The sequence below is a fragment of the Cucurbita pepo genome, chromosome 3 (genome assembly GCF_057944985.1).
Source record: "Cucurbita pepo subsp. pepo isolate OVF chromosome 3, ASM5794498v1, whole genome shotgun sequence".
Taxonomy (NCBI): Eukaryota; Viridiplantae; Streptophyta; class Magnoliopsida; order Cucurbitales; family Cucurbitaceae; genus Cucurbita; species Cucurbita pepo.
The window spans coordinates 5,785,251-5,807,272 of record NC_141800.1 but is presented as its reverse complement, the minus strand read 5'-3'; the positions used below and the strand labels follow the sequence as shown (position 1 = coordinate 5,807,272).

At 37.2% G+C, this 22,022-nt stretch overlaps 2 protein-coding genes and 1 long non-coding RNA gene across 3 annotated transcripts; 1 reads left to right on the top strand and 2 right to left on the bottom strand.

Moving 5' to 3' along the window:
* Positions 1-4,879: 4,879 nt before the first annotated feature.
* On the bottom strand, positions 4,880-5,460 carry LOC111784194 (uncharacterized). Its single transcript, XR_015420243.1, has 2 exons — positions 5,187-5,460; positions 4,880-5,082 (listed from the first exon to the last, which is right to left on the bottom strand). It is a non-coding gene; the product is annotated as an uncharacterized LOC111784194 (long non-coding RNA).
* A 3,879-nt stretch (positions 5,461-9,339) lies between these two features.
* Positions 9,340-11,164, top strand: LOC111791367 (putative O-methyltransferase 3). Its single transcript, XM_087122611.1, has 2 exons — positions 9,340-10,200; positions 10,534-11,164. The coding sequence occupies exons 1-2, from the start codon at positions 9,418-9,420 to the stop codon at positions 10,828-10,830; spliced, it is 1,080 nt and encodes a 359-aa protein (XP_086978737.1). The 5' UTR covers positions 9,340-9,417; the 3' UTR covers positions 10,831-11,164.
* A 109-nt stretch (positions 11,165-11,273) lies between these two features.
* Positions 11,274-17,442, bottom strand: LOC111791366 (DNA replication licensing factor MCM2). Its single transcript, XM_023672668.2, has 17 exons — positions 17,152-17,442; positions 16,861-17,039; positions 15,956-16,134; positions 15,668-15,857; positions 15,293-15,512; positions 14,982-15,189; positions 14,593-14,727; positions 14,312-14,503; positions 14,058-14,230; positions 13,774-13,962; positions 13,537-13,653; positions 13,203-13,287; positions 12,969-13,121; positions 12,762-12,887; positions 12,460-12,642; positions 11,658-11,819; positions 11,274-11,584 (listed from the first exon to the last, which is right to left on the bottom strand). Exons 1-17 carry the CDS (start codon positions 17,376-17,378, stop codon positions 11,468-11,470), a joined length of 2,835 nt encoding a protein of 944 aa, XP_023528436.2. The 5' UTR covers positions 17,379-17,442; the 3' UTR covers positions 11,274-11,467.
* Positions 17,443-22,022: the final 4,580 nt, after the last annotated feature.

Below are 22,022 nucleotides of genomic sequence, written 5' to 3'. Positions count from 1 at the left end.
GAAGGACAAGTGTACTAATCGGTAAAACAGGACTGACGCCTCGGGACACGCTTCCTCTGTGACATTCCACATCTTTCAACGTGCCCTCTCTTGACCCAATGACTCACATACCTGAAAAAGCAAGATATAGCAAGAATGAGTATAAAATTACACTCAGTAAGCCACCTACTTGTAGGCTCTTATCGCATCCTAATTTTGACATACTTTCACTATTTTTTTCTTTGACTCTAGAACATCTAGTTCAGGTCTTAGCTCCTTGGGGCTTCTTTGGTACTTCATCCTTTCATTTATACCTTAAGAGTTCCCTTACGTCAACCTGTGTTTGACTGGTACTCTGCAAGTAGCTACCTCGGCATGGCTATGAGACTACCTGGTGTCATATCTAGGAAGTGAGCTGCAACCCCCTAGTCCCATGATAATCCCCCATTGTTTGGAGAGGGCTATCTCCCCCATTCCCATCCAGCTAAATGGTTCATTTCAACGTGGGTCTCCCATTTCCCATGCTAAACCCGCTTTAGAGCAAACGAGTCCTGATCAAGAACCCTCTAGTCTCCCACGAAGTATTAACACCAATTGCACACAGTTCACCTAAGGGTACTCTAGAGGTAGTTCATTTACCGTGGTAGTTTCTTATGCTCCTAGGGGAAAGGTTAGGTCTATACTTAGTGTTTTGTTACTCTAACCACAAATCCCTAGACTTAATCATAAATGTCGGTCATGAAAATTAACTGAGTGTGCACACAACTATCATCCAATATCATCATACATATTTCATGCAAAGTAAACATACATGCTCAACGGGGTGATAACATCTATCAACTCCCAGAGCCCAGAGTTCACAAGCTCCCATCCTCTTTTAAGCATGAAATAAACATATACATTTAAAGCGGACGTAAAAACATAATTGCAACACTCAGACGATTCTCATAATACTTCTCATAAAACATCCATAATCTTAACAAACAAATTACCTACAATCAAACATGGAAAACTACTACCTAAGGTAATTAGACTAGCATGCATGCTTATACAAGCGATTCCTACCAGTATTTCTTCCTAAAGATCTGTGTGGTGACTTACTTGGATGATGCGTGCCCTTACGTAGCATTTCCACACAATTAGCGTATCAAAAGGTACTGATTGTTCCTCAATAGGATCCTATTTCATATAAAATAGAGTTATGATTGGATTTGGGAGGAAAATAGAGAAAACAAGAGTCGAACGGGATGAAAACAGGCTTACACGTGCTTCCACGCGCCAGCCACGTGCCGGGACAAACTCCCTCGTAGGTTCCACGCATGAGCGTCACGCGCACACGTTTTTCTGCAGCCGTGGGTTGTTGGTTCGGTTCGAGTGGACTGTGGGTCGTCGCAGTTTGTTTCTTCTCGCGGGTACCGTGTTAGCCGAGGAATGCAGGTCGGGTTGCGTGGCAACAGACGCGTGTCACTGGAAGGCTGGAGCCGCATCTCCCCAGGCGGCGTTCGACGCGTGTCCGGTGATTATTGGCGCACGTGGACCTCTTGCCGGTTGACACGTGGCGCGCTGTCGCCTTCTCTCTCCTCCTAGTAGAAAAATGAGGTTTTCGATTAGTTTTATGATGTTCTTCTCATTTTTCTATCTCTCGATTCTTGATCCAAACCATAATGACTTCTTCAACAAAGTTTTAGATCATATTACAACCTACGTGCCAATATTTTTTTTCTTGATTTTTACTTAATCATACGACGAGTTATGAGCGTCGGAAATAGGTCTAATAACATCCTTACCGTTCTTGGAAAGATTCTCCGATCTCAACATTTCGTCCGATTTCCTCACAAAATCAGTGGCTGAACTTCCCTAGATGAAGATAGTAAACTTTAACACTCTATTCCCAAACAAAGATCTCAGATCTGGAGAGTAACGTTCGAGATCTTACCTTGTGGATTTCTTTTGGATCTTGACGAAAGATGGAACCTCAACAACACGAGTCTTTCTTCTCTCCAAGAAGAAGCTCCAGAGTGTAAGTCTCGGTAGAGGATGAATTTCGTTGGTGATTCTTCGACGAGGGCTCCGGCGATTTACTTTTCCCTCTCAAGTTTTCTCTCAACTTTCTTTCTCACACTTTCGCTTTTGCAGGTACTCTGTGGAAAACCCTCAGGACCCCTATAATGGGTTGAGGAACAAAATGCCCCTTTTGCCCTCTGACTTTGACACGTGGAACACGTCGTGAACGGCGCGACAAGGTTTGGTGGTAGAGCAATCCTATAAGCCACGACCCCAACTCTTTCTAAAATTTCGAAAGGGCTTATTAACCTTGTGTTTAACTTTCCCTTCTTTCCAAACCTCATCACCCCCTCATAGGGGCTACCTTTAGGAACACATGGTCACCCACCTCGAACTTGAGGTCTCTTCTATGAAAATCTGCATAGCTCTTTTGTCGACTCTGTGCGGTGAGAATTCTTTGATTAATTTTTTGTACCGCTGCATTGGTGACCTAAACCAACTTAGGTCCCAATAGTTGCTGCGTGCCTACTTCTTCCCAAAATATCGGTGTTCGACACCTCCGCCCATACAGTGCCTCAAAAGGGGCCATTTGGATGGTCGCTTGATAACTGTTATTGTAAGCAAATTCTATCAGAGGTAGATGTTCGTCCTAGCACCCAGCGAAATCCATGACACATGCTCGCAACATATCTTCTAAGATTTAGTTTAGTCTTTTAGTCTGTCCGTCCGTCAGAAGATGAATTGTTGTACTAAACCTTAGCCGAGTTCCCAATGCTTTTTGGAGGCTTTTTCAAAACTGAGAGGTGAGCCTAGTGTCCTGATCAGATACTATGGACACCGGTACCCCATGCAGGCGTACTATCTCTCTGATAAACAGTTGAGCCCACCAATCCACACGATAAGTGGATTTTACTGGGATGAAGTGAGCCATTTTGGTAAGTCTATCAACAACTACCCAGATTACGTTGAAGCTCTGCTTGGTCTTGGGCAAACCCGAGATAAAATCCATACAAACTGCTTCCCATTTCCACTAAGGGACCTTTAAGGGTTGTAGCAGTGCTGCTGGGCGCAGTCTCGCGGCCTTCACTTGGTGACAAGTCAAGCATCGGCTTATGAAATCTGCTATGTTCTTCTTCATCCATGGCCACCAATAACATCCCTTAAGATCCTGATACATATTTGTACTTCCAGGGTGGAACGTGTAAGAAGTATCATGGGCTTCTGTCGTAATATCCTTCAGGATTTTCTTGTCATGGGGAACACACAGATGATTTTTCCACAACAGGCCCCCGTCTGAAGAGATAGAGTACCATACTAGTCTTTCTGTCTCTGTCTGATTTCACACTTTCCCAAGGTGTTCATTAAACTTCTGAGCGTCAATAATTTGTTTTCGCAAGGTGGGTTGCATGGTAATCTGTGTTATCTGAGCAGTACCACCTCTCATTACAACATCGATACCAGCCCTCTTCATCTCATCCTGTATTCTTTCCTGCTTGGTGATCATCGCGGAAGTATGAACAACCTTTCTACTCAATGCGTCCGCCACAACATTGGCCTTGCCTGGATGGAACAAGATCTCGATGTCATAATCCTTTACTAGTTCCAACCATCTCCTCTGTCTCATATTAAGCTCCTTCTGTGTAAATAGGTGCTTGAGGCTCTTGTGATCAGTGAATACTTGGATTTTCTCTCCATACAGATAATGTCGCCATGTTTCAATGCAAACACCACTGCTGCTAACTCGAGGTCATGAGTGGGATAATTTTGTCACGACCCATAAATTTTACTTCAAGTCGTGACTCATTAAGACCATGACGTGTAGTATGTATGCAAGAAATTCAAAGGAAAACATCATTTCAAAAATCAATCATTTATTTGGTAAAAAGAGCATTTCAATACAAAGAGAACGTGGGTGACTAGTTTTAGACAAAGAGAGAAAACATGAAGGACAAGTGTACTAATCGGTAAAATCGGACTGACGCCCCGGGACACGCTTCCTCTGTGACATTCCACATCTTTCAACGTGCCCTCTCTTGACCCAACGCCTCACGTACCTAACAAAGAAAGATATAGCAAGAATGAGTATAAAATTATATTGAGTAAGCCACCTACTTGTAGGCTCTTATCACATCCTAATTTTGACAAACTTCCACGGTCTTTTCTTTGACTCTAGAACATCTAGTTCAGGTCTTAGCTCCTTAAGGCTTCTTTGGTACTTCGTCCTTTCATTTATACCTTAAGAGTTCCCTTACGCCAACCTGTGTTTGACTGGTACTCTACGAGTAGCTACCTCGGCATGGCTATGAGACTACCTGGTGTCATATCTAGGAAGTGAGCTGCAACCCCCTAGTCCTATGATAATCCCCCATTGTTCGGGGAGGGCTACCTCCCCCATTCCCATCTAGCTAAATGGTTCGTTTCAACGTGGGTCTCCCATTTCCCATGCTAAAACGGCTTTAGAGCAGACGAGTCCTGATCAGGAACCCCTTGGTCTCCCACGAAGCATTAACACCAATCGCACACAGTTAACCTAAGGGTACTCTAGAGGTAGTTCGTTTACCATGGTAGTTTCTTATACTCCTAGGGGAAAGGTTAGGTCTATACTTAGTGTCTTGTTACTCTAACCACAAATCCTTAGACTTAATCATAAATGTGGGTCATGAAAATTAAGTGAGTGTGCACACAACTATCATCCAACATCATCATACATATTTCATGCAAAGTAAACATACATGCTCAACGGGGCAATAACATCCATCAACTCCCGGAGCGCAGAGTTCACATGTTCCCATCCTCCTTTCAGCATGAAATAAACATATACATATAAAGCGGAAGTTAAACATAATTGCAACACTCAGACGATTCTCATAATACTTCTCATAAAACATCCATAATCTTAACAAACAAATTACCTACAATCAAACATGGAAAGCTACTACCTAAGGTAATTAAACTAGCATGCATGCTTATCCAAGCGACTCCTACAAGTATTTCTTCCTAAAGATCCGTGTGGTGACTTACTTGGATGATGTGTGCCCTTACGTAGCGTTTCCACACAATTAGCGTATCAAAAGGTACTGATTGTTCCTCAATAGGATCCTATTTCATATAAAATAGAGTTAGGATTGGATTCGGGAGGAAAATAGGGAAAAAAGGAGTTGAACGGGACGAAAATGGGCTTATACGCGCTGGGACAAACTCACTCGCAGGTTCCACGCATGAGTGTCACGCGCACACGTTTTTCTGCAGCCGTGGGTTGTTGGTTCGGTTCGGGTGGACTGTGGGTCGTCGCAGTTTGTTTCTTCTCGCGGGTACCGTGTTAGCCAAGGAACGCGGGTCGGGTTGCGTGGCAACAGACGCGTGTCGCTGGAAGGCTGGAGCCGCATCTCCCCAGGCGGCGTTTGACGCGTGTCCGGTGATTATTGGCGCACGTGGACCTCTTGCCGGTTGACACGTGGCGCGATGTCGCCTTCTCTCTCCTCCTAGTAGAAAAATGAGGTTTTCGATTAGTTTTATGACGTTCTTCTCATTTTTCTATCTCTCGATTCTTGATCCAAACCATAATGACTTCTTCAACAAAGTTTTAGATCATACTACAACCTACGTGCCAATATTTTTTTTCTTGATTTTTACTTAATCATACGACGAGTTATGAGCGTCGGAAATAGGTCTAATAACATCCTTACCGTTCTTGGAAAGATTCTCCGATCTCAACATTTCGTCCGATTTCCTCACAAAATCAGTGGCTGAACTTCCCTAGATGAAGATAGTAAACTTTAACACTCTATTCCCAAACAAAGATCTCAGATCTAGAGAGTAACGTTCGAGATCTTACCTTGCGGATTTCTCTCGGATCTTGACGGAAGATGGAACCTCAACAACACGAGTCTTTCTTCTCTCTCGAAGAAGCTCCAGAGTGTAAGTCTCGGTAGAGGATGAATTTCGTTGGTGATTCTCCGACGAGGACTCCGTCAATTTACTTTTTCCTCTCAAGTTTTCTCTCAACTTTCTCTCTCACACTTTTCTCTTTTGCAGGTAATTTGTGGAGAATCCTCAAGACCCCTATAATGGGCTGGGAGCAAAATGCCGCTTTTGCCCCTCTGACTTTGATCATTTTTTAAAAAATTTTTTTAACGTTACACCCGATGATTTTTCTTGTATTCATTGCATCTAGGTCTCTCAACTTCTCTAGTCTCATATCGGCCTAGTTGTTGACCACGCCTAGGATCCCTGGATATCTAACAGGTCGTCGTTGTGATCGCGTAGAAGGTTGGTCGTAAGGGCCAATCTAGTCATAACGTCATTTTTGTCCCACAACGATGGTCGGTGGAGGGGGTTCTCGAGGTCCTTCATCTCCTTTTATGGCCTTAGTTTCTCTCAGGGCGGTAACATAAGTAGTAAGCGCTATCACCTCGAGTGTATGACAAATCTTTTTGTCCTGACTTAGGACGAACCTCTGTGCTAATTTTTATTCAGTGTCAACCAACTCTAAAGCAATTATGTCCTCTTTGAATCAATTGTATGAACTCATACTGTTTGTGTTTGTGGAGCAAAACATCCTTGAAGTAATATTCTTTCCAAAAGACATTCTTGAAGTCCAGCCACAAGATTACACCTACCTTGGAACTAAAAATCTCGCAGGAGTTGACTGAGGGTGTGAGAATGGCGCTGGCAGTTACTTCCTGCGAAAGCAACGCCTCCCTTGAAATTGCTAGATTTATGGTGAGGTTCAATTTTTTTTTTTTTTTTTTTTTTTTTTTTTTTTTTTTGTCAAATTATCTTTACAAAAATAATAAGAGGAAAGAGAGAAGGGGAAAAGAAAAAAAATGAAACTCGGGAGAATCCACTTTCGCTTCATATATTTTTGTTTTTAATTTAATGTGATGTGAAGAACATCAAAATTATAGGAAGAAAGATAGAGAAGGGAAAAAGAAAATATAAGGAAAAAAAAAAAAAAAAAGAGCGGAGGCAACAACTACCATGGATGGGAGGAGGTTGAAAGAAGAGGGAGAAAGAGGAGATTAAAAAAAATATCATTATTAAAAAATAAATTAAAAATTTAAAACAAGTTTCTTGTAGTAACAAAAAAAGAAAAAAAAAAATAATAATAATAATAAAATAATGATAGAATAGACCAAAATTCTACCAAATTCAAATATAATTTAAAAGTCAAAATACCACCCTACCTAAATTTTAGAGACGAAAAGTATAATCTTTTCCTAATTTTTTTAAAATTATTTATTCAATATAAAATAATTAATAGTTATTATTTTCATTAAATTTTAATTAATTATTAATAAATTAGCATAAAAGCACTTTAATTATCTTATATTAATATTTTCACTAACTGAAACTTATCTAGTTATTTCTCACTAATTAAACTTAATTATTTAATATTAAGTATTACAATTAATTAGTAGCTTAAAAGTACCATTTCTCTCACTATAATTAACTGATTAATTAAATAATGCAATAATATCTCAATAGTAATTTTAATTCATAATTGATATTTAATAGTTTCTTAATGTGGATTTATTTCTCTCACAATTGTCCAATAAATAACTAGATATACGCCCAATAAACTCAAATAAATCCTCAAATTTATTAGATAAGTTTTTCATTTATATGTAATAGGTTTATGATCTTTAAAACGTATCTAATAAAACTTTAAACTTATAAATTTTGTGTCCAAAAATCTTTTAATCTTCCTGTTCGTATATGACAAGTTTTCATTTTTGTCCCAATAGATATAAATCCATTTTTTTTAATGTAATAGATAGATTAGTTAATTTTTAAAAATGTTAAATGTGGAAAATAAATATTAAAATTTTATTAACCTAACTTTGCACACATTTAAAATTTTCATTTTTAATTTTTAAAATATTTAATTCGTATGTGACAAGTTTTCTTCTTTAATTTTTAGATTAGTTAATTTTAAAAAAATGTTAAATGTGGAAAATAAAGATTAAAATTTTATTAACTTGACTTTGCACACATTTAAAATTTTCATATTTAATTTTTAAAATTTTTAATTCGTATGTGACCGGTTTTCATCTTTAATTTTAAGATTAGTTCATTTTTAAAAATTTTAAATGTGCAAAAATTTTAAATCCATTTTTTTTAAAAGTTCAATAGTGTATTAGACGTTAAAAAAATAAACTAAAATAAAATATTATTGAAAAAACTTATAATGAAGGTTAGGAAAACATTTTTTTTTTGGCATTTTTGGCTCTTTCTTTAGTTTATTAATTTAGAAAGTATGTCATTAAAAGTTAATTATAAAAAATAAATTAATACATTAATAAATAATTATTACTAAAATAAATGTATGAAATCCAACCAATAAAATTTTTTGTCTTCAGCTTAAAGATTTTTCTTTTAATTTATTATTTATTGATAACAAATTTTGAGAAGTTTGGTATTTCCAAAATATGATCCAATACTATAAAAATTGCCTTTCTTCTAAGAGTTTGAAATTAGTTTATTCTTTTTTTTTTTTTTTAAATTATTCTTTTATAATTTGTGTATCATTTTTGTTAAAAATGTTTGCTGAAAAAAAAAATATTGATCAATTACAAAATTCAGTTCCACAATCGGTTTGTTGGATTTTTTTTTTAATGTAATTTGATACCTCACAAAGTTTTAAATTATCAATAAATACTAAATTAATTAACAATAATGTTAAGGAGTCTCAAATTAATTAAAAATCAATTAATTCTAGTTTATTTTTTCAAGATTGAGGAGGAGTTATATTGATGGAAAGTTTACTGATAAAGTATGAATTTTCTTTTTTAGCAACACTGATACATATACTTTTTAGGGGATCCAGTTATTGTTAAAAAACATGAATCTCCACAATTCTACGATGGTATGATATTATTCATTTTTAACATATAATCCCCCCTCAAACAAAGTACATCATAGAGCCTCCTCTGAGGCCTATGGAACCTTCGAACAACCTTCCCTTAGTTGAGCCTCAACTTCTTTCTTTGAAACCCTCAAACAAAATACACATTTTGTTAACACTTGAGTCACTTTTGATTACACCTTCAAAGCTCACAACTTCTTTACTCGACATTTAGGATTCTGACATGACTAGCATGTTAGAAATCACGAATCTCCACAATAGTATAATATTGTTCACTTTAAGCATATGTTCTCAGGATTTTGCTTTACCAATAGAGATAATATTTCTTATTTATAAACTCCATCATCTTTCTCTTAATTAGTCAATGTGAGACTCCACCCCAAATGTTGGTTGCTTAGGTTTAAATATTAAACATATTTTAAAGCAATGTTTTGGATTATATTTCACAAGAATAAAATTTGTATAGTTTGGATGAAAGGGATTTGAAGGATTGTGAAAGTTGGATGTGCGTCTATATATAGACGTGTGTTTCTTTGGTGGAAAAGCAAGAAGCTTTGGGTGACAAAATGGGAGAAAACAGAGAATTAATGGAAGCTCAAGCCCATGTCTGGAATCATACTTTCAAGTATATCAACTCCATGTCTCTAAGATGCATTGTCCAATTAGGCATACCAGACATCATCCACAGCCATGGCCAACCCATGAGTCTTTCTAGCTTAGTGAAAGAACTCCATATTCAACCCTCCAAAGCTCAATGCCTTGGCCGTCTTATGCGTCTCCTCGTTCATTCTGGCTTCTTTGCTGAAACTCATTCTGGCTTCTTCTCTCTCACCACACCCTCTCGCCTTCTCCTCCGCCAAAACCATAACGCATTTGACACCACGCCCTTGTTGCTTCTACTTATCAGTCCAGTCTTCATGGCTCCGTGGGAAACTATGAGCAACTGGCTATGTAGTGATGATAAAGACCATAATTCCACTGCCTTCGAAATGGCAAACGGGAATGCAATATGGGATTATATTGCACAACAACCTTCTGGTTTTGGCAATCTATTCCATCAAACGCTGATCCATGATTCTCAGTTAATTGGGAAAGTGGTGACGAGCGAATGCCGAGGGATGTTTGAAGGGGTGACGTCGTTGGTGGATGTTGGCGGAGGTGGAGGCGCTATGGCTAAGGCTATTGTGGAGGCATTCCCACACATCTCTTGCATTGTGTTTGATCTCCCACAAGTTGTTGCTAACCAAGAGCCTCAACAAGCCAAAAAAAACCTCAACTTCATTGGAGGAGATATGTTTGAAAAAATTCCACAAAGAGTGAAATTAATTCATTATCTTCTGACTGATCATGTAAACGGAGACCCTTTAATATCAGCGAAGAAAAAATCTCTTGAATTTGAAGGTAAATATATTTCTAAAGGGCGAGTAAGAATCGTTTCCATAAAAAGTTTTAATTTGTCAATTTTATATCTGATACGTCTTTAAATTGATTTCAAACATGTCCTATTATTTCAAGGACCGATTTGAAGTTTTTAAGATTTAAGAAGTTATTAGATACAAAATTGAAAGATTTCAATGCCTCATAATACTTTTTTAAACTTGAAAGATCTATTTAACACATCAGTGAAAGTTTTAAGAACGAAACTAGCAAACCACTCGTTCCTTTTTGGTTTTGGTTAATAGTTCGTTCTACATGACTGGAGTGATGAAGAGAGCATTCAAATATTGAAGAATTGTAAGGCTGCAATTCCAAGTAGAGCTGAGGGGGGTAAGGTAATAATTATAGAGATGGTACTGGAAGAACAGAGAGACAAGGAGTCGGTAGAAACTCAACTCTGTTTGGACGTGTACATGATGACCACTTTCACTGGCAGAGAACGGAATGAGAGAGAATGGAAGAGTCTTTTCCTAGCAGCTGGTTTTAGTGATTACAACATAATTCCTGTGCTGGGTTTAAGGTCTATCATTGAAGTGTACTAATCCCTTTCCATCCAACTCTCATCCTTCACAATATCACATCGCCTTCCAAATCCTATAAATATATGCTCAGACCCCTGTTTACCTATAATATATTGTGAAATAATTGTACTCAAAACATGAAATAATCATATGGTACAAATCTATTGTAACAAAATTATTTTTAACTATGCTATTTGGAGATGTTACATGTTATATGTTAGAACATGGGGAAAATTACAGAATAGAACAACGCAAAATAATGTAAAAATCAACGTTAGATACGGAAAAAAAAAAAAAAAAAAATGAAGAAAGCATAGCATTATTGTGCAGAGTTGCTCCTCTATAGTGGATCATTCTAACTAAAGCTCCGCCCTCTCCCTATGTCCACAGAACATATAATTCCAAAATCAAGACTGCCTGGAGTAATCGTAAAAGAAGAGATTGCATAAGATCATGCTAAAGAGAACTCGTTCTTAATTTGATTAAATTCAGATCCCAAAACAGTACATCTCTAAATATCCAAAGAGGTCTTTTGAATCCCCATTTAACACAACTTCCTACCCACAACGTTCGAGTCCTTTACGAATATCATCAATTGGGTAAGATAACTCACCTATTTCCTATTTCCTATTTCCTATTTTCAATCTTTATCCTTAAATCACCTGGCAAGATGATGCCTGATTAGACCATGCTCTTCATCCAGCACAAACTTAGCATTTGAAAAATGAGAGCTGGTGAAGAAGGGTTTCAGATCATAAATTTCGTGTTCCTGTGCCTGCATCGGTATCATATATGTAAGTTCCGTATTTATCTACCTTATATATAGGAAAGTAACACGATATCATTACCTTGCTTTGTAGGTCTTCCAATTTCACATTAATGTGGGTAAGCTCCGATGTAGATCCGCGAACAATTTCCTCAAAGTGAAGTGCATTCTTCACAAGCTCTCGGAGAAGATACAGAAGCAGCTCATTGTAATCCTTCTTGAAAGTCATGTACTTTCTGAAGCTCTGCAAGATACCAAAGCTTCCACAATTTAGCATATCAAAACGAAATCTGGTATAGCATGGTTGATGGTTCAATTATGGGCATATGAAGGGCATGGGAATTTTGGGTTTATCCTTTGACCTGGTCATCTTGGCAGAATAGAAGCAGTGAGAATAACAAAAGGTCATTATTGTTCCATTAGTATTATCCGAACTTTCATCAAACATATTTGCAGCCACATCGCACATCTTAAGATTTGAGATACTAAAACTAGTTAGTCTAACAAAAATACAACATTAAGAACTGCACAAAGTTGTCTTTATCAGTAAATTATAGAAAATGGTACGAATATTAGCATTAGCACCACTTAAGGTCATCAAATTTCTGATGGAAATATCCCCCATGGCAACTACAGGACCTTGATCATTTAATCGAGAATAATAAAGAAATTATATTGGATTTCTTTTAGAGTATAATTCGAAGATCCAAGCAGAATTTCAGCTTCATGATTCAAGCATATCCTTGTATATTAATATAAATCGAGGAAGGCAACTGGTTAATTCTTGTAGCCAATATTGAATAGCCATATCAGCATTTATATGACATGCGGAGAGAGAGAGAGAGAGAGAGAGAGAGAGAGAGAGCAGTGATATCCTTTTATACCTTTTGCAGAGCTTTCTGCACTCCAAATTTTTGGGTTGAAATGAAAGAATCCAGTAACACACGAATTGCCATATCAACATCTTCTTGTGTGACGTGCTGTCTAAGGTGCATTCTTGCATGTGCTTCAGACATGCGTATCATTGACTCTATGTGCCTAACTGCAATAGGAACTCCTTGCCCATGCTAGTCACATGGCAAATGATAGTTAATATGCGATGTTTCCATCGACAAAGTTAAGTGCGCTTTAAAAAAAATACTATCAATAATAATAATAAAAATAAGGAGGTAAAGTAAAGCCTTACAGAAGATTCCCTTCGTAATTCTGCATAGACGTGTGTTAACTTATCCATATCAGCATCATGCAACCTTGGAAAAACATTCAACTTAGAATAAGTTATGTACTTCCTCAGCAGATCTTGGGGGAGCACCTGGAGGATCAGTATTTAGAAATATTAGAGCAGAAGTCCACAGATAACCTACTAAGAGGATGATAAGTACAAGTGTATGACCTCCGAATCCAGTGGCCCTGCAGAGTCTTGACTGTCCTCCTGAGATTCATTTATAGACTTGTCATCAATATTGGCGCCCTTTGGTTGTGACTTGAAATGACTATCAACCACAAACTTAGCAAGCATCTCGTCTGTTACAGAGTCCACCACATCCTGCAAATTATCAAAATCCTTTTCAGTTACAATCAACTTCTACAATTTGAAGAAAGAAGGATGCAGTTTCCTGAAATTTACCTTAACAACGCAGAGGATGTCAAATCGAGAAATAATAGGATCGGTCAGCTCTACATTTTGCGTGAATGTTTTTGAGGAGTCGTACCTATAAAAATGCTAGTTGATTAAATATGCAGTAGTTTTAAAATTACTAGATGTGAAGGATTGGTGAAAAATAAGTTCACTTTTTATCCTATTTAGTGAGGAAGAGTGTGCTTGGACAAAAACAATAAAAACATGATCATCCCAGAATTGATCAAATTTATGACTTACAACCATTTATTGTTCATCAATTGGTACTGTTTGATTTCTTTCCTCGCATGCTTACAAGTCAAACACAAAGTACTTATCATACCTTCCTCCAATGGGATTGGCAGCAGCAATGACAGAACATCTGGCTTGAAGAGAAGTGACTATTCCAGCTTTTGATATGCTAATGCTTTGTTGCTCCATTGCTTCATGGATACTCACCCTAATCACAGATGAGAACTTTAATTCCAACACACCAAAAATTTAAGACTTTCTAGACTCGGCAGGAAAATAGATAGAATTGCAAAATTCAGAATGTTGAATCGATGGTTGTTTTCTCTACCTATCCTGATCATTCATTTTGTCAAACTCATCAATAAGACAGATTCCTCTATCGGCTAATACAAGGGCACCTCCTTCAAGGGTCCACTCCCTTGTGACAGGGTCCTTGTGCACTGCTGCTGTTAGACCTACAGCTGAAGCTCCTTTCCCTGTGGTGTACACTGCTCTATGCCCAGTTTTCTCAACGTACCTGGAAAAAATAATATACAACTTCATGTTCCACCAGCTGTAGACCCGTATGTCATTTAGGAGGTTTATCCCCAAACTGATAAATGTAGCTCTTACTTGAGAAATTGAGATTTCGCAGTGCCAGGATCACCTAATAGAAGTACATTGATATCGCCTCGTAACCGGTGCTTCCCTTCAACGTTTTTTTCTTGACCTCCAAACATTGCAAGAGCAATTGCTGTTTTTATGTCCTCGTGACCATATATTGATGGTGCAATGGACTTGATTATCTGTTATTAGTTCAAACCAAATCAAAACGCTTAATCTGAACACGTAAGGAATGTACTCATTAATTTCTAAATATAACTAACCCTTTCTCCAATTCTAGGGTCTTTAGACAACTTCTCAATCTCATCTTTGTCTTCCTGGGTAAGCTTGTAAGCAGAAAAGAGATCTTGCTTCTTGGTAATGTAATTTGCTTCAACAACGGTGGAAAATACAGGAAAACCGTTCTTTGTATTCAATGATAAGTCAAAATTGTTTGTATAAATGCCTGTAACTTCCTGAAATCAATCAGGTCATATGTCAAAAAGTCTGCAAGTGTTACAAAAAGGAAAATTTGACAAAAGTACATCAAGGGCAGGGAACATACAATTTCTTCCCCAGGACGAGCACAATCAATTAGATCATTCAATAGTATCACTTCCTTGTACCTAGGAAGTCGTCCAGCTGGCACAATTCCTGGACTTTCTTGGAGGGTTAGCTTTTGGTAGTTCCTATATATAGTCTGCAGCATAACAGTCAACAATGTGTGAAATTTGATTGACATTCACCGAGATTTTATTTCACTACAGAGAAATGTTAACCAAAAATACATGACAAGAAACCATCTCGCCCATTTTGCACTAAGGGAACAGCCGAAACAAATAAATGAAACAAGCCATAAAATGAGATTTGTAGGTACAGAATTTCAACCGTAGTTGCTCCACCCAAAAAGAATAAAAATAAAAATATAGAAGGAAATTAAAACTAAGAATTCACCTGCTCGACATTTACTGTGAATGGCCCTTTCGACTGGCATTCAGGACAAGAGCCAACCTTGACCTCTGAATAAGAATTCTGAAAAAATGGTCCCAATATTGTGCCACATTTACCACAATCATACTTCACCTGCTGCAACTGGGGGAAGACACCAGAGCGTCGGGTTACTACGCCCCCAATACGAATCATGGTATTTAAATGAATTTGCCTACAAAGTGCAACAGGACACAATTGAAAATAGGATGACTAGGAAAATAATAAAAGGAAACATATATCTGAAAAGGCCCTGCACCATGAATCTACAAGGATACCTAATATTTCGAATCTGATCATAGACTGGTAAATTATTGATGCGAACATAGATCTTTTGGTGGATATTTTTGTAATTTGGATGTATGTCAAAGACAACCTTCTTTGCAACATCTTCCATAACTTCTAAGACGGGCTGGGGTGCATCAGCCAACCAGATTGCAATATTCGGATGGACAAAGATAAACTGTTTGTAATCAATCTCCAAACTGCACCTATTGGCTGCAATCAAACATTAAAGCAACCAGTCAGAAAAATGAGAGAAGCATGAACATGACTCTAACAGGTTATCTTAGAAAACAATATTTGTTTTATCATTTTACAAAATAAACTAAATGTTAACAATCCACTGCAAGTACAGTGAAGCAGATGCTCACCTAACACCATCTCATTTATCAGTCGCATGTACTCAAGCTCACCATTTCCACTCTTTGGATTCACATATGTTTCCAAGAATCTCTTGAACTTTTTCCCTATAAAGCGCCGAACCGCATCCATGGTAACATGTTCTCTAAGTGGCCCTTGAACACGATACATCTCATTCTCATTTTCATCATCGTCTTCATCCTAAATTAGAGGTAAATTGTTAGTTCCAAATATGGCTAACAATAATTAGGTGCAAAATCCTAATATGAGGAAAATAAAGATGTGACAGCCTTAAATACCTCATATTGGTCATCAACAGAATGATCTGTAATGGGCACGTCGTCTCGTGAAGTTTCCCTTTGTGATCTACCAGGAGAACTCTGCATACCATCAATGTCATCATAGCTTCTTGCAGCAGCTGGAGGCCGAAAATCAGCTCTTGCTCTTTTTGAAGGCCTGTAATTGTCATCCTCCGAGTCTGAAACAAAACATACAAACTAGTTAAATTTCAAGAGTTAAATCTGCCAGTCTCCAAAAAAATAAATCAAAAGGGAAACAACTAATAACTTCCAGCTGCTAAGAGTAGTAAAGCAACATCAAGGAAACGTCTCTAGCTTTCAGTTACTTTAGGAGGCTAGACCCCAAGGTATCTTCAACTAATTTTAAAAACCATATAATAAAACATCTTTGGCGTCTACCAACAGGAAATTATGTATTGGTTAGAGCAGATGACTATGTTCTGGATGACAAGTCAGAATGGCTTGAAACCAAAACAGAATGCTTCACGATTCTTTTTCTTGCGAAAGTTTTCAGTCAATCTTTTATGGTTGTATACTTGGAAACTTGTGCCGGAAAATAATTTCAATACAAATTGAAACTAAAGATTTTCAAGATATTGAAACTCATCAGTTAGAGTGAGTTCACTTCAATTAGTTCCTACATATCTCAAGCTTTTGTTAGGGAAAAGTAAAGCTGAAGAATCAATATGGTGCATAATTCATATTCTCAAGCATGATCAATCCTAAAATTAAAATTAGAATAGTAATACATTAAAGAAAACAGGAACGAAGGGTAAGATAAAAGAATGGAAGCACGAATAGCTCAGTAATGTATTGACAATTTGCTGAGCGAGTGAACACTCTGAAATCGAGGGAAAAGGCTACAATTTTCTGTTCAGATAGAATATAATAGGCAAAAAAATTACCTTGATCATGTAATAGCTCAGGAAGCTTCCGACGGGTGAACTGAGCATCGCGAGTGTCCAATTCTATCTCGGCAGCTCGTCTGTCCTCCATAATCTGATCCAAATCTCTCTCGTCCTCTAATGAATCGTCGAGGTCCAAGGACTCGTACTGGTCATGCTCGTCCATCCTCCGATAATCGCTACAAGATTAAGAAGAAAATTCATAAGATCGGTACTACATTAGGCAAGAGATTTCGAGATTTTTTTTTTTTTTTTTAATTAAAAAACAAGAAAACAAAACGGAGAACCGACTCCAAGAAATTGTCGTGGTAGAGATCCTCTCCTTCCTCCTCTTCATCGGGGTCAGGCTCGTCGGGAAGGACATGAGGATCAACAGCGGCTTCGTCCTCATCGGGGTAGATGTCGGAAGTTTGGCTGAGATGAGGGAGCTGGTCCGTTTCGAAACCGGCGGAGGTGGTGGGAGAATCAGGCGTGGAAGGCGGATTGCCGGAGTTGCCATCGGGAGTTGGCCCAGCCATTTCTTAGCGACCGGGAGCGGGAGAAGGAGAGGAAATGGGAGTGTGAATGGACGAAATGAACTTCACTGACCTAAACGCACTTCAGTCATCGATGAGGTTGTTTTGGCGGGAAGTTTTGGCGGGAAATGAGGTGGCTCCCTTCCCCTCCACGTCTGCTTTATTAGGGGCACCTTTCACATTCATTTCAAGATGTTTGAAGTGGTTATGCATCATATGTGGAAATTTTTATTGTTTTTAATGTCAGATAAAATCGATTAATAAATCAATTAAAAGAAAATTCAGTTTTTTTTTTTTCAATTAAGTTGATTCTCATCCTTTTTCTTTTTAATCTTTTAAAAATTCCAATTATTTAATTACCACTCGGCTATATTTTAGTGTGCCAATTTCTTCACTCAAAATTTCGATGAAAATGTCATGGAAATTGATTCTACTCTTTAATATTTATTATTTTTTTTTTCTGGTATATACACTTTACTCCATATGATAAGAAGCAAGACATTCAAGCAGATGAATTTGATTTATTCTCAAATGGTTATAAATTTTGAGTAGATATGATGTTTTATTAATGTATTTTAAGACTTTATATACTTGAAGGTTACATTTACATAGTGGCTAATGATGGTCGTAAAATAGGAATGTTGTCATTCTTGAAATGTCTCATGGAAAATTAAGGATTTCAATTTGAGACTATATAAAGTCATGTATGTTATATTTGTGAAGTAGATTTGGAAAATGTAGTAAGCATAGCATTTGTGCTTTCTTTTAATTAAGAGCTAAGTTTCTTTATTATTCTATGTAATTTAGGTGGTATGTTTAAAATCATTCAAACTTTACATAATTAATCTTTATTTATGGAGTGATTCGAATCTATAAAAAATGTTATTGTCTTGAGATATTTGATCTACAAGATAATTCGAGTCTTATTTTCTCTTGGGATGATTTATGTTTTGAGGTTCTTGGATATATTTAGTTCTAAAGATCTTATTCTTCAATAAGATTGTTAGATCAAATTCCCAAAAGTTGTAGCCATTTGGAATGAAATCAAATTGATTTAGGGTTTGAACATTTGTGAACTAGGGGCTTGCATATCAAAGCGCTTGTGAGTATGAGAGTTCTTAAATTCAACTTGCTAGGGTTTCCATTTCACGAAGGTTGATGTACTTATTTTCAAGAAAACTTAGTTTGTTGATTTATTTGATTGCCCCTTGGCTTAGCTATCTTCTTTAGGTTGGGGCACGAGTGACACTACCATGTTCAGCTAAACCTAGTTGACAATCCCAGAATTAGAGTGAAGCCTCGACGGTACGGTATCGGAGCAAAGAGGGAAGTGGAGGTTATGGTAACACTATTCATACTGCTTAATCATGGTGAGCTACCTCGGTTTTCCATGATTACCGTGGTGTCCTATTAGGTTTTCTAGGGAGAATCTTGATGGCTTAGACATGGATTCACACATCTCTAGGATTCTTGCACAAGAGCTCTCAAACTTGTCATGGTTTGGAATACTAGGGTCTGGGTCCACTGGCCACCCTTATGCGACCCTAATTGCACGGTCTCCTGGAGGTATCCACTCTAGGTCTTTATCTAGGCCAATTAGTCTCTAGCGCCCTAGACTAGGTTCGTTATTCCTCCTTATTCTCAACAAGTAAGAAAATACAGGCAATCACACACTGGAGTTAACATGCAACAATTCATACAATATTAACATGCATGCTCGACACAGAGATAACGTTCATCTTCACCTAGAGCACAGATTTCACAAAATTCACTTCCTCTTTTCATGTACATACAATAACATAATATTTTCTCATTTTAATCTCTTTCCATAACTTGTAATCTAATCCACTTGGTCCGACTTTATAGGATAGTGGTTTAATAGCATGCATGCTTATCCAAGCGAATCCTATAAATATTGTCTGTGGAAAAATCCAAATGGTTATTTACATGGTTGACGAGTGCCTTCCCAAGCTCGAACTTCTTACTGGAGAAGGTACTAAAAATTATGAAATTTCCTTGGTGGGTTCTAATTCACATCATAAAAGAGTTAGTAGTGAAATCAAAGTGAAAAACTAGCAAACGGAGGTCGAACAAAGAAAATTGGAGGACTCACGTGTTAGGAATCACGGATCTCCTCAATGGTATGATATTGTCCACTTTGAGCATAAGCTCTTATGACTTTGCTTTTGGGCTTCCCCAAAAGGTCTCATACCAATGGAAATGTATTCCTTTATTTATAAACCCATGATCATTTTGTGGGACTCACTCCCAACAATTCTCAACAATCCTCCCCTCGAACAAAGTACACTATAAGCCTCCCTTGAAACTTATGGAGCTCTCAAACAACCTCCCCTTAATCGAGGCTCAACTCCTTTCTCTGGAGCCCTCGAACAAATTACTCCCTTTCTTCGACACTTTAGTCACTTTTGACTACACCTTTGAGGCTCACAATTCTTTGTTCGATATTTGAGGATTCTATTGTCATGGCTAAGTTTAGGGTATGGCTCTAAGACCATGTTAGAAATCACGGATCTCCACAGTGGTATGATATTATCCACTTTGAGCATAAGTTCTCGTGACTTTGCTTTTGGGTTTCCCCAAAAGACTTCATACCAATGGAGATGCATTCCTTTACTTATAAACTCATGATCATTTTGTCGGACTCGCTCCCAACAATTCTCAACACACAATATCTAACACTCATTGAGTGTGAATAAATCTGAATTATTACTCAAAGAAGACAATACAAAGAAAACTGAAATATGAAGTGTTGTATTGTAGCTGTATTTTACTAACGGTAAGACTTCTATTTAAACTGAAATAACTCCTATAAAGACTCAATTGATTTGTACAGAATTACTTAACGTGCAACTAATTTATTTGCAGAAATAAAGCTAATAGACTCCTAATAAAAATTAATAATTTGGCTAATTCAAACTAGCAATAAGTTGCACTAAATTCTGATAGCCTCCCTTAGTGGAAGCTTATTTCTCAATAACTCCGAGAGCCTTACGAAAAACTTCAAACTTCACTTTGACAAATGTCTTAGTAAATATGGCTACAACTTGCTCATTAATATGTATTTTCTGCAATTCAACATCCTATGAAAACACTTTCTCTTGAACAAAATGATAATGAGTTTCAATATGTTTCGAACGAGCATGAAACACCAGATTTCCCGCAAGTTTTATTGCACTTTCATTACCACAATTAATTGAATTGGCTGATTGTGAGTAGTTATCATTTCTTGAATAAGCCTCTTGAGTCACACACATTCTTGAGTAGCTATTGTAGCAACTACATATTCAGCTTCACAACTGGACAAAGCAACAGTGCTTTGCTTTTTACAACATCATGCAACTGCAACAGAGCCTGCTGTAAAACAAAAACTTGTTGTGGAGCATATATCGTTCACATCACCAGCCCAATCAGCATCCACACAAACCACTCAAGAAAAAAGACTTTGATTTCTCATACATTAATCCATAATTTAAAGTCCCTTTTTGTAACAAAGAATTCTTTTTGCTGCAATTAAATGAGTCTCATGTGGCTGATCCATAAATTGAGACAACTCCTAAAAAAACATTGTCGCCTCGTGATAGTTAAATAGAATAAACTACCAACAAGTTGAAGAAAGAATGTAGCATCTTCTAATGATTTTCTATATGAAACCGCTATAATAAACTTGCTGCATATCCTTTTTGAGAGAGAAAATAACCATCACAATTCTTAATTTCCAAACACAGAAAACAATCAGCTTCACCCAATCTTTTCATTTCAAAACGACCAGACAAGGTATCTTGGAGACTACTGATTTCAATAATATCATCACCAATAATAATCATGTCATCAACATAAAGTAAGAGCAGGGTGCATACAGTTGCTGTTTTCTTAACAAATGAGCTCGGATCAACACATGAAGACTTAAAACCACAAAAATTAAGATATTGAGCAATCTTACCAAACCAAACACGAGAAGCTTGCTTGAGTTCGTACAATGTTTTCTTAAGTCTGCACACATAGTCAGGATATTCTTTAGAGGTAATTCATTGCGGCTGCTCCATAAAAATATCGAGATCCAACTCTCCATAAAGGAAAACATTTTTCACATCAAGCTGCCATAATTTTCAGCCTTTACTAGCAGCTAAATTAGATGATTGTCCGTAATGTTACCATCCTTGCGACTGGACTAAAAGTCTCATCATAGTCTCGACCATATTGTTGAGAGAACCCACGAGTAACAAGACGAGCTTTGTGTCTATCAATTCTACCATCAACATTTTTCTTCAACTTTTAAACTCACTTACAAGTAATTAAATCGGCATCATGAGGCTTTGGTACAAGCTCCCAAGTGTCATTTTTTTCAAGTGCTAAAATTTCTTCCATCATTGCATTTTCCCATTTTGAGATTCCTTTCGCTTCATTGTACAACTTCGGCTTATTTTCACTTGTATCTCCCATAAAAGAACAAGACATAACAGAAAATTGATTATTGTCAACTACAAAATCAGACAAATGATCTAGTAACTTTTTCTGTCATTGAGGATTTTTCCTGTAGCAATTTCAATATTTGTAGTGGCTTCTGTATTTTCCCCGCTTGAATGTCTGTCGCAATTGAAAAACCTTTTCTCCCTAATGTAGAATCAA

What these genes read in the sequence shown, in the direction of transcription:
- LOC111791367 (XM_087122611.1), top strand. Translation starts at nt 9,418, where the DNA reads ATGGGAGAAAACAGAGAATTAATGGAAGCTCAAGCCCATGTCTGGAAT. An exon ending in ATTATCTTCTGACTGATCAT is followed by an intron (nt 10,201 to 10,533) that starts GTAAACGGAGAC and finishes TTTGGTTAATAG; the next exon opens with TTCGTTCTACATGACTGGAG.
- LOC111791366 (XM_023672668.2), bottom strand. Translation starts at nt 17,378, where the DNA reads ATGGCTGGGCCAACTCCCGATGGCAACTCCGGCAATCCGCCTTCCACG. An exon ending in GATCAGATTCGAAATATTAG is followed by an intron (nt 15,190 to 15,292) that starts GTATCCTTGTAG and finishes TGCACTTTGTAG; the next exon opens with GCAAATTCATTTAAATACCA. An exon ending in AATTACGAAGGGAATCTTCT is followed by an intron (nt 12,643 to 12,761) that starts GTAAGGCTTTAC and finishes CCATGTGACTAG; the next exon opens with CATGGGCAAGGAGTTCCTAT.